The 13,146-nt window shown below is 33.6% G+C and overlaps 1 protein-coding gene across 1 annotated transcript; it reads left to right on the plus strand.

The window, feature by feature from the left end:
- Window positions 1-282: 282 nt before the first annotated feature.
- Window positions 283-13,009, plus strand: LOC128217612 (solute carrier family 35 member E3-like). The gene is made up of 6 exons (XM_052924870.1): window positions 283-829; window positions 3,382-3,492; window positions 4,364-4,516; window positions 6,352-6,434; window positions 7,801-7,913; window positions 9,760-13,009. The coding sequence occupies exons 1-6, from the start codon at window positions 365-367 to the stop codon at window positions 9,837-9,839; spliced, it is 1,005 nt and encodes a 334-aa protein (XP_052780830.1). The 5' UTR covers window positions 283-364; the 3' UTR covers window positions 9,840-13,009.
- The last annotated feature ends 137 nt before the right edge of the window (window positions 13,010-13,146 follow it).

Below are 13,146 nucleotides of genomic sequence, written 5' to 3' on the forward strand. Positions count from 1 at the left end.
TATCGAGCATTCGGACCTTTCATTAATTCCAAGATTTTGCTTAATAATAATAATTATCTTATATTTGTTGGCAAAGATAATATTGGACTTAACTTGGGCAAAATTAATCCCCAAAACAAGAGATCTTACTAAACAAATACATAGTATCCTACTAAGTACACTTTTTGTTTGTACTTTGGACCTAATTGCTATCATAGACATAGATCTACACTGTACAGTACAGTATAAAGTTATCACTTTAATTTTCGCATTGATGATGTCTTGATTATATTTTTCATTTTATTTATATTAAATCAGATAACTGAGTATTTTAATTTCGAATATTGAACTTTAATTATTTACAATAGCTGGAAGGCATATATATATGCGACAATTATATATTACGATGCAGAGACCACAACGACAAGTTGATTCGTTTGCCACGTTCAGAAGAGAGTTCAAGATGGCGGCGCCCAGTCAAACTTTTGTTACTTGCTGTTTACTGGCAAATATTTGTTGCTCAATTCTTATAGTTTTGATTAATAAGTGGATTTATACAAATTATGGATTTCCAAACATTACGCTTACGTGCATACATTTTATTTTTACGTCAATTGGACTTGTTATTTGTCGCTTCCTTGGTGTTTTCGAGCCAAAAAGTCTACCAATCCAGAAAATGATTCCTCTTGCACTGACTTTCTGTGGATTTGTTGTTTTTACAAATCTGTCGTTGGAAACAAACTCTGTTGGAACATATCAGTTGATAAAGACATTGACAACTCCGTGCATAATGATTATCCAGACCTACTTTTATGGAAAATCATTCTCTATGCCTGTGAAACTAACTGTGGTAAGTGTTAAGATGTATTTCCTTGTTTTTTAGAGAAACTGTAAGGCTCTTTATGTGTCTTTCCCTGCGATATCTCTTCTTGGCGTGTCTCATGTTCAGTTTGGCATATTTTAGCATCTTGTTTTGAATAAAATAGTACACATAAAGGGTACTTTTATATTTATAATACAATTTACAATTTCAAATAACATACATGTATGCTTTCAGTTGTTTGAACAAGACAAGTATTATGTTTCTTATGTTAAGTATTAATTAAGCTTGAATACCATTTAAGATTCACAATTTATTTTATCGAAATATATGCAAAACAATTATATAAATCCACCAAATGATACAGTTAGCTTACTTTAAGAGACCTTTTTTTATAAAATGTCTTCATTATTGAGAATACATATCAAACATTTTTATGCCCCCGAAGGTGGGCATATTAAAATCGCACCGTCCATCCTTCCGTCCCTCCGTGTGTCCGGCTCAATAACTTGTGTCCGGGCTGTAACTTTACCTTGTATGGACAGATTTTAAAATAACTTGCCACATGTGTTCCACATACCAAGACGACGTGTCGCGTGCAAGGCCCGTGCCCCTACCTCAAAGGTCAAGGTCACACTTAGTCTTTATTCACAATGGAATGCTGCATATAGGACATAGAGTATAGGTTGTCGTGTCCGGGCTGTAACTTTCCCTTGTATGGACAGATTTTAAAATAACTTGCCACATGTGTTCCACATACCAAGATGACGTGTCGCGTGCAAGACCCGTGCCCCTACCTCTAAGGTCAAGGTAACACTTGGTGTTTATTCACAATGGAGTGCTGCATATAGGACATAGAGTATAGGTTGTCGTGTCCAGGCTGTAACTTTCCCATGTATAGACAGATTTTCAAATAACTTGCCACATGTGTTCCACATACCAAGACAACCTGTCGCGTGAACGACCCGTGTCCCTACCTCAAAGGTCAAGGTCACACTTAGTCTTTATTCACAGTGGAGTGCTGCATATAGGACATAGAGTATAGGTTGTCGTGTCCGGGCTGTAACTTTCCCTTGTATGGACAGATTTTAAAATAACTTGTCACATGTGTTCAACATACCAAGATGACGTGTCGTGTGCAAGACCCGTGTCCCTATCTCAAAGGTCAAGGTCACACTTGGGTGTTTATTCACAATGGAATGCTGCATATATACTTACTTGGTCTTACTTGGTCTGTAAGGGCAATTTTATAGCCCCGAAGGCTAAATAGATAGCCTTGCATCTTCTTCAGTAAACTGTCTCCACTTCCGGGTTTGTATCTCAGTAACTTTGTCTTAGTATATTGATGATATGTCAAAGCGGTTGGGTCGCCAAAGCTTATCGAGATTTGTTTTAAATGTAAGCAATGTTGTGCTATTAACCAGTTCTCCTGGTAAATTATTCCAAGTAGAAACTGTTCTTATTCCAAATGCATTCATTCTTCTTCCTTTCTTAGCTTGTCTCTGATTCAGTTTTAGATTATGTCCTCTGGTCCCAACATTTTCAGCAAATGTGAAGAAATTATTTATATCAATGTTGTCAATATTGTGCACTATTTTGTAAACCTGGATTATATCATATCTTTTACGTCGGTATTCGAGAGTTGTAAGATTTAATTCACACAAACGTTCCTCATACGTCAACCCTTTTAGCTCAGGAACAAGTCTAGTAGCTCTGCGTTGGACATTCTCTATGATCTGCTTACACTTCTTTGTTGTAGGGTAATAAACTAAATTTCCATAATCCAAATGTGATCTTATCAGTGCCTTGTACAGAGTTAAGAATAGGTCCTTGTTCATGTACGTAAACTTTCTTCTAACTAAACCAATTATACTATTTGCTTTGTTAGCTATATTGTTTATGTGTTGATCAAAGTTCAAATTTGATGTGAATAATATTCCCAAGTCTCTCTCTTGATTATCTCTAGTCAGTTCGTGAGTCTCACCATTTGTATCACTCATTGTATAAGTATTTATCAATTTTTCATTACCATATGTCACTACTTTACACTTATCTATGTTGAATTTAAGCAGCCACTTGCTACTCCACTCACACAAATTGTCAATGTCATTTTGAAGTTGGTCTTGATCCTCTTTAGATCTTATCTCACTATAAACCTTGCAATCATCTGCAAAAAGCTAAGGACATAACAGTGTCGGTTGTCAACTACGGGTGGTATTTTTTTATGTTTAGGGGCAATTTAAAATAACTTGCCATATGTAAAGGCAAGATCAACTTTTCATGTACTGACCTTGTTCATAGGTCAATGTTACAATCGGGGGCATTCTTCACATACTGTGACAGCTCTTGTTGTTTTTGATTTGGCAAAGATTGCCAAAATATATAATTCCAATCAGTCATAAAGCAGGAAACATTTAGGCTTTATTCAATTTATTTAAATGATAATTACTGATACATTCCTGTAAGCTAATTATAAGTAATAATAATTAAGTACTTTCTTATTTAACTTATTACTTACAGGTTTAAAATTAATAATTTTATTTTACATTTATTACAACAAATATTTCTTTCCTTTTTTTCAGATACCTATTGCATTTGGAGTGTTTTTGAATTCCATGTTTGACATCAAGTTCAATGTGATTGGTATAACATTTGCTTCCATTGGCGTGCTTGTTACATCTCTGTACCAGGTGGTGAGTATGGGTTTTAAGACAGTAATCAGTTACTGTTGCTTTATTATAAATAGCTTTATTACACAATGGTCAATGGTCAAAATAGGCACTAATCTGACAGCAGAAACTGGTTGATTCTCGCTTGGGCTATTAAAGAATTCCAAATTACATGTCCCACATGCTAGTTAAAAAATCCACAGTAACTTTATGAGTATCACTTTTGTAAAAAGAACACATTGTTAAAAAAGTTCTTGTACCTAGAACTGCTGATATCAATTGGCTGAGTCCCTAAAAGTAATTGGTGTCATTTGTATTCAGTTTTCGGTGGTTTTGAGAGAGAGAAAAAAAGTAAACTTGACTTTTTGTAGTTTTACCAGCATTGTTGTACGGGTGGGTAGCGTCCAGTACATGAGTGTTGTCCTTTCAATATTGAAAGCCTATGTCACAAAATTTGGTCAGAATGTGTATTGGCATAATAGATTGGGGTTAACCAGCTGATTGCTCCAGTCACTTGAGAGTTATCTCCCTTTAATTATATAAATTATTGTCTGATCAATGTCTCCAGAATCATTTAATGTATTGTAGACAATATTATTATGTATGTTAATGGGCATAATATCTCAGTCTGGTTTGATAACCAGCCACATCATCTTACGGTAGTCACTCCAGAGATATGACCCTTGAATGGCAAAAACTGAATTTACAAATGTACAGTGTCTGCTCTCTGAATTTGGCTCAGGCTAACATACATGTACAACCAATAATCACCAAATTTGGTGTCCTAAAAATAGGACACCTAGACTCACAACAGAAAAAAATGATTTAAAAGAAACTACTTAATTTTTGAGTAACCTCCCAAAATGGTGCTTCAGTGTATGTGTTTGTATTTCAGTGGGTTGGGGAGAAGCAGCACGAGTTTCAAGTGAACTCCATGCAGCTGTTGTACTACCAGGCCCCTCTGTCTGCCACACTGCTCGTGGTCATCATCCCGTTCGTGGAAGGTGTTGACTTGAATATATTTCAGACGTGGCCAATTGAGGCTATTGTAAGTGTGTTTTTTCAGGAATTTGTAAGTGTACTTTATCATGTTGTATGTACTTGGTACTTGGCGAATATCAGGGATCGAATTTAACGGTCGCTAACTCGCAAAATGTGAGTAAGAATCGAAAAATGCGATTAGAAAATTCTGGCACTCGAATATTTTTGCGACTGCGAATAAAATCGTCGAATTCGCTCAAACTCTCCTTTGCGCTTTAACAACTCCTTTCCGCAAGTTTACTGCATAATAGATAATCACGTGACCCGGTATATGGACGCTTGTCGCTGTGTACAAATGTTATTATCGGATATTTAAGTAAGCGCCTCGAAGATAATCACGTGACTGTGTATGGCATTCGGAGCTCCTCGGCCATTATTTTCAAAAACAACCTCGGATGTATTTGGACGGTTTACATACTCAAAAAGTGGTACGTTTAAGTCCGCTGCAAATAGATCGCGTAGTAATCTGAATTAGTTGTTAAACTTTATGTCTTAACTCTTGGGAATCTTAATCATGTTTGCAATAATACACTTCACTGGCAATCAATTTAAACTGAGAGCAATGAATACAACTCTTAAACACTACATTTAATTTATGATATTATTCAAAAATTTACGGACTACTTCAACTGATGTACCGGTATACATCCGAGGTTGTTTTCGATAAAATGGCCGAAGAGTTCTGAATGCGTGTATGGACGCTTGTCGTTATGCTCAAATGTTATCGGATATTTAAGCAAGCGCCTAGAAGATAACTGTTTTCGTCTGGTTTGTGATTCGCAACTGCCAAAAAAGAAGTGGAAAATAACCACGTTTTGTTACGCAAAAAGGCCTGGAAAGGTGAACAGGCTGACGGCGACACGGTGATTGACCGAAAAACCCTCCAAAAAAAACAACCTAGCAAAAAGGCATGAATTGTCGGTACTTTGTCGCAAAACAAAAAATCTCGGTCCGATTCTACGGCATCTGTCAGAACCATCAAAAATTAGGAGTTGAACACCAAACTTTTGTATCCAACAAAAGAGAACAATGGCAATGTTGATGTCAAAGGGTAGTGTGATGTTTGTAACGAATTCGCCAGCGATAAAACATCAACTGTAGGCATTACAGTGTTTTATTTTTTTATTTACTATGCAACAGTTCGCACCCTGCCCATATTACTTGCTAGATCCTCCATGCTTTGGTCACGTGTGCAACATACATTACCATCGAAAAAATTTCAAGAGAAAAACATCTACTCTGTGTATGATTCGAGCCTATGAACCCCTGCTTTCAAGTCTGGTCCTCTACCCAACTTGATTTACCAGGCACTTGGCTACTCAGACGCCTTGAATGGCTAATAATGACTGTTACACTCCTCCCCACTTGACATTTTAAAAGTACATATGTATAAACTTAGGTGGGAGGTGTAGTCACTTACTACTAGTGATTTAAGGCTTTAGAGTAACCAGGAGCTTAGTTAGCCAAGCTGGGTATATGACTTAATCTATGTAAGAATTAAAAACAAAATGTAAAGGTTTATAGTTTATTCTTATCTCAGTGCACTTGATAAACAATGTACATAATGCTACAACAAAACTACTTGTTTATTTGGCAACTTACATGAAGTAAAACAGCCTTTAAATAACTGCTAGTGGAACCCACCATTTTGCTAGTTGAAAAAAATGGCACTAGCAAAAACTTGCTATTGGCAAAAAAAGTTAAATTCGATCCCTGGAATATACAAGACTTAAAGTATTAAATTTATTGTTACATTTCAATTTTAGCCTGATAAATTTATTATATTTCTGTATGTAATGTTCTTGTTTGCAGACTAATTCAATAATTTGAACTGTTTTTCAGATAGCAGTGGTGATATCAGGGATGGTGGCGTTCATGGTAAACCTCTCCATCTTCTGGATCATCGGCAACACCTCACCTGTCACGTATCCTTTATAAAGAGATATGTGTATTAACCCATTTGTTTTTTTTAATGAAGTCAATGTCAAACTTTTAAAATCTTAAATGCTGGTCATACTATTATTACAATGGTCACTTAGAAATTGTTTATTTAAGATTTGAAATGAGGTTTTGAATGCTTTTTACTATCATAAAGACATTTTGATTCATACATGCATTTTCATAGGAAGTGCCACCACTCTGGCAAAACTATGCACCATCTGACCATACTGAATAATGCTTTTGTGGTCAGCATTATGGTCCTAGTTTATAAACAAGAACACTCCTGGTTATTAGATAGAGGTACCTTGTGGTCATGTAGGCTGACAGGCGGGTGGGAGGGCATCAAAAGGGGTGGTTTCCATCAATAACTTCAGTTAAAATTGACTTACAATTATGTAACTTGTTGTGTAGATAAGTTATGTAAAAAGGTAAATTGCAGTCTTCCGGGTCAAGGTCATTGTTACTTATTTAAGGTAAAAATGGGAAAATTGTTACCAGTAATATATTCTGTAGCAAGGTCACTTAAAGACATACCTTTTATTGCATATGTGGTGATTAAGTCAACGGCAAGTGCTCGAAGGCAAATGCTTTCATATTAAATCTAATAAAATCAAAAAAAGTGATACACTTCTGTACATTTGATAATGATAAAATAAATTAATTTTCTGAAGTTAAAGGAAATTTGCAACATAAAGCGACACATATTATACCTATTAAAAATCAGTTTACATTTACCTACATAAGCCTTAAGGAAAGTCAAGATATATTTTTAGAATTTAAATACTACATAAAATGTATGCTCTACTAATGTATCTTTTCAATTTTTTGCCAGAAATGGAAAAAAACACATAAAATCTGCTGAATAACTTGTGCAGATTTACCTTTGGGGATTATATTTGGGATGATAAGGCCAGGTCTAGGTCACTGTAACTTAAACTAGAAAATTGGTGCTACTCTATAGCTTAATTTAGGAATGATGTTTAGAGAGGAACTTTGATATTTAGCAAGCTGTAGTCAAGCCATAAGCTGGGAGTATATAAGGGGTTGGTAGTGTTTAGGTGAAGGTCACTGTCTAGAAATTGAAAGTAGTAGTGTTAGTTGGGTACTGGCCAATTTGTGACTGAAACAAACTGGAGAAGACAGTCTTGACTCAAAACTTTAAATTGCCATAATGATCTGATTGTACAGATTTTGTCTCATTATTACTCATATTTACTGTTTTTATTTAGAGTCGGCAAGATATGTGTTGTAAATATCATGTATGTGTATCACATTAATGGGACAAATTAAGTTTTGGTCATAATTTCCTGTAGCCTGACCACTGTTATAAGACCTTAACCTGATGTCCAGGTACAACATGGTAGGCCATATGAAGTTTTGCCTCACCATGCTGGGAGGCTTCCTGCTGTTCGCCGATGTCCTCAACATCTACCAGCTTGCTGGCATCTTCACAACATTCTCAGGTAACATTGAAAAAACCAAGTGTGGTATTATCCTCTGATTTCTGTATTTCTAGATATACCTGGTAGATTACCTTAGATCAGTGTTCCCATATTATTCTGAAAATATGAAAGACCAGTCCAGCCTGCTTTGGTATGTTTTTTAGCTGGTCAGTTAACCACGATTGTTTTTACATATTGTTATAGCCATGGTGTTTTTTATCATCTGCATTGTGCAATAACTAACCTTGGCCATGACTCATAAAAACTGTTAATATGGACCTTGGTTTACTATTATGTTGCACATGACAATGTGAAGAGATGTAGGAGCCCTTAGCTGTGGCTTTAATCATTCTTTAGTCATGCCCCATTTTGGATATTTTGGTCAAATTTAAAAATTCTTTTGATTGGTGCAGCTGTGTAGAGCTAGCTTTGTGATAGGTGGTATATTTTTGTTTAGATCTGACGAAATGTTTGTATGGACAAATTATGAATATCTTTACATTCCACAAATACACTTAACAGAAGTTTCCATACCCTGAGTATAGACCATTTACTCTGAGAATGACAAAACAAGAATTACATCGGAGCAGCGTCACTACCTCTTTCATATGTTATGTATGTTTGTTATTCATGTCAGAAAAGAGCTGATGTTTCTTGTTAACATATTCCTGACTTCAATTTAAGATGCTTGTATCTTGTAAGGCAGCTGGCTCACTCACTGTGCATAAATTTCCTGACTGATTGTGTGCAGATGGCACATTTGCTTCATGTCATTGAATACTTAAGTGAGCCTTTATATCCTGTTTCTAGGTATGCTGTACTGTATTGCTGTTGTTGTGCTCCATAATAAGAAACAGGTTAATGTCTGTTAGCTGTTGTTGCATGTTAGAAGCTGCTGTCTGTTTGTTGTATCTGTTAGCATACCGACTATCCGTTTCAGATTTCACCATTTTAACCTCATAAACATCAATCAGATTCTAATTACTATTATATTTATGAGTTAATTGGACTTGACCCTTCATTATAATCATATAAACAAACACACTTGTTAAAAAAATAGAATATCCATACATGCCATATTTCTGAGAGGCTGCCAAAGGGACTTTGATTTAATCGAATTTCAGTGGATTTAGAAATTCGACTAGGGTATTTTAACGCAGCAAAATTAAGAAACAATTTTGACATTTATATTATGAGACTTAAACAGAAATCCGAATGAGTATTTACTTCCATTTATACATTTTTATTGCATTTTTTATGCATACAAGATCAGTATAAATAAAACATTTTACTGCCATCATCATTTCAATTCATAGAATACATATATAATACATTAGCATTACATAAAGAAAAACAAGTTATCTAGACCCAATGTGTTTAATATTGTATACACATACTGATGTGGCAAATCAAATAGGCATACAAATGTACCATTTTGATACTGGGAAGTTATTATGAGAATGGGAGAGCATTCTAAAACTGTGCATATCATGTTTGTGTAATACCCTTTACTTTGTTTTTTGCTTTCAATAGTTATAATTTTAAGCTATTATGTTTATATGAATTATATAGGTATTATGTGATTGATTAAATATTTGTATTTCTTGTTTAAAGCGAAATAACAAAAAATGTTTTAGGTTTCAACTTTCAAATTATTTGGTAGTCTATGGATTGTAGATTGGAGTGTAGTAGCAGAAAAGAAATATCACAAAAAAAAATCTAGCATCTGAATTGAAAGCTTAATTGTATTGACAATTTCAATGCTTTCGGTGTAGAATTTTATTTTTTTTAGATTTGAACTCTTTATGGCCGCTTTAGATAATAAATAATTGTATTTTTTTTATAGCATTTGTTTTTTCCACTGCAGGTGTGATGGGATACACACACTTCAAGATGAAGGAGAATAAGGCTGTAGAACTGCCCGTAGCGGCCAAAACTAGCAGCTAGGCCCCTGCCACCAGGCACGGAAAATGACATCAAAGCAGGAAATGACGATCAAACAGAACATTGGATTTTTTTAATCCCAAAAAAACTAGATATATAATATCCCAAGAAATGACTTCACAACATAGTATCATTGTTAATAAAATGTTAGGGAATAATCTGATTCCGTGGATTTGATTTCAAATCAAATCTTTCTTGATGTGAGTTTTTTGCCTTTTAAACAAGGGGAGAAAATGGTTTAGTTTTTATAACTACAGCAATTGATTGTTCATTGTTTATTTACACTGCATGTTTACAGTTACTGTACGCATGATGTTATTATTTAAACAAGAAATTTGGATTTTCGCCTTATTTGCTGTTATAATAGGTATTATTCAAGAAATTTTTAGATCTTGGCCATTAACTCTTCAAATGAACACACCAATTTTACTGGTGTATGGATTTACTTGCTTAGAAACGGCTCAATAAGAACATTGAAATAATAATGTATGTTTCTTTGTTCAAATCAAAATTGTACAGATCTATGTAGATTATTGGAAATCTTAACTGTATTCATTGTTAAATGATATCTTTTACGGTATTATTATTCTGAAAGAGTCAATTTTGAGAGAAACAGTGCTAAAAATTGACAAAAAAGTTGAACAAAATGATTATGAACATTGAATAATTACCTAATTATTGTTTTGACAGCACCAGTTACATTTTCCTCATGCTTTTTACACAATGTTACTACAAACATTTACCTTTGATATTCACCTATCTTGTACATTCCATTCCCTGCACACTCGACTGGCATTTCCGGTGAATTAGCCATGTCCAAAAATACTGTCTGGCTCCCCTAATGCCAGATGGGTCAGGGGCTACATCACATCACTTTTATTTCTTTTACTGTATGTTTTCTATAAATTCATCATGTCATTTTAAAAAAGCATAATTTAATATATATTTTATAGTTATTCTTTTAATTTAACAGGAAAAAAATCATCTCTGACATGCTGTGTTGACGGTAACTGAGCAAGCCTCGTTACCAGCTAAAGCAGATGCCCTCCAGGCAGATTTTTCTATCTGGACCGGAATTATTTGTTTTATTATATAATTATTTCTTTTTTTGTAAACTGATATTTTAGTAAATGACTGGAAAATTCAAGGACAGTCAAAATGCCTATCTTAAATGTTTCAAGTCGTTCTGTTGTTCAGTTAGTTTGTTATGTGTTCTGTTATATGACAATGTTCATTTTTAGATTTTTAGCTTACCATTTAAAGAACGAGTGCTTTACAGTCACACCTGCATGGCATTGCTGTTGTTTGCTTGTAGTATGGATGCAGACCACAATCTTGCTCATTCTGGGGTTTATTTTTATGCTTTGTTAACATGAGCAATTGATACATTGGGCAATGGCTGTGTGTGTTCTTATTTTCTGTGAAGAAATCCATACTTTTTTACAAATGATTTGACAATTTTGTTTTATGGTTGAATATAGGGTTTGTTTTATAGGATTTATTTAATATTTATTTGATGACAATTTGTGGGACGATACAAGTATTATATTTGCATCATCGTTTTCTTCACGCTTAGAGGCAAATCTACTGCTGCTTTGTCTGCTTGGCATTTATTTATATTATTATTTTATTATTTCATATACATGGTTCTGTTAAAAAAATAAAACATTGAATAGATGTAAAATCCTGCAGAATTATAAATTTAATGTTGATAATAGTGAATACCAGTAAATAGTGATTGTTTAATACTATAATTGCATTTCAATTAAACTTTCCTTTGAAGAAAATAGTGACATGTTAAGTGTTTTTTCTGAAATAATAGCATTATAGAAACAGATATTTTGTTGAATACTGATGTAAGATCAATATTTAAGTTACTCATGATCCAGACAATTCTAAATTTGTGAATAGCTGTCCATCACTTGCTATAATTTAGGTTTCTGTGAACAGTCAGTGAAATAAAAATCTTACACCGAACCTCAATATGATTTGATGTGGAGACCACATTCACTATCTTAAATAGCTCTTACATTGGATTACCATTCGTTGTATCTGGACCAAAACCTTTCCATTGTCCACAAATGTTGTTTTTGTGTTTCAAGCAGTTCAATTAACTGTCCTGTAAGATATGTTTTAGTTTGAAAGCATCATGTAAAACCTTAATTATGAAAATATCATTGTCAACCAACTAGGCTTGATAAAAAATAAAAATAACATGTTCTCCATAGGCTGAGTGACATACCATGAAATTTGTGTCTTTTGCCTGCAATTCTTAAAGTTTAAGCATGGTTCTTAATTGAGGACAATCATCAATTTAAAAGGCTATAAATAAAAGTAAATTACCATTCTACATTGCATTTGCCTATCAGTAATACAAAAAGTGAACATTCACATTCATACTTGTTAACTACTTATGTTAAGTAAACCAAGTATTTTTCACAAGAAACAACTATATGTTCACTGGCAAATCATGTTGGATATCAATATCAGTTTGGATGATGTCTTTATGATTTTCTTGTTATATTTATACGCATTAAATATGTAAATAATTATACTAGTATTATTTTGTGACATAATATCATGAAAAAACCTACATTTTTTATGACTGTTGTTCGTCTTGAGTAACCATTTCTCCAAAACATATATATAGTGTATATGACCTATTTAAGTGTTTGTTTATGTTACTTCCAGCAATATACTACTCAAAATTTGTTAATAATTCATCTACCACTAATAGTTCCTTTAATGTAAAAGCCTTAAACTTAAGAGATATTGATTTGTAACTAACAGGTCTTTTATTAAAGAAATTTGATAGAATCGCAGGAACTGTAGCAGTAACTGTGCTGTTTGTGCCATAGGACAATTGAAAGAGTTTAAATACATCAATTTAAATGATAATATTTTATTTTTTTGATAAACCTTATTAGAATTCTAAAAGATTGATCAGTTCAACTGATAATATTGATGAGAAAGGATTTTTTTGTCAAACAATGTCTTTCTAGTTTAGTCAAACAGAATACCATAAGTCATTACGACATTTCATATTTTCTTCAGCATATAGATATTTCCTAACCAAAATAATTATAGGGGATCCTTAGCAATATTAGATTAGTATATTAATGAATGTATGTTCTCTTGGGTTTACCAGGTTAGAAAATAAAACAATAAAAGTTTGCTGTTTTTTCATGTGAAAACACTTTATTATATCATTTTAATATGACAAATGTATTAATAAGTCAATGATGATGATGATGATGATGATGATGATGATGATGATGATGTTGATGATGATGATGACGACGACGACGAC

This window comes from Mya arenaria, chromosome 14 (assembly GCF_026914265.1).
Source record: "Mya arenaria isolate MELC-2E11 chromosome 14, ASM2691426v1".
Lineage (NCBI taxonomy): Eukaryota > Metazoa > Mollusca > Bivalvia > Myida > Myidae > Mya > Mya arenaria.

Coding starts and splice junctions, on each gene's coding strand:
- LOC128217612 (XM_052924870.1), top strand. CDS start 365: ATGCGACAATTATATATTACGATGCAGAGACCACAACGACAAGTTGAT. Junction 830..3,381: donor TGCCTGTGAAACTAACTGTG/GTAAGTGTTAAG, acceptor CCTTTTTTTCAG/ATACCTATTGCATTTGGAGT. Junction 3,493..4,363: donor TTACATCTCTGTACCAGGTG/GTGAGTATGGGT, acceptor TTTGTATTTCAG/TGGGTTGGGGAGAAGCAGCA.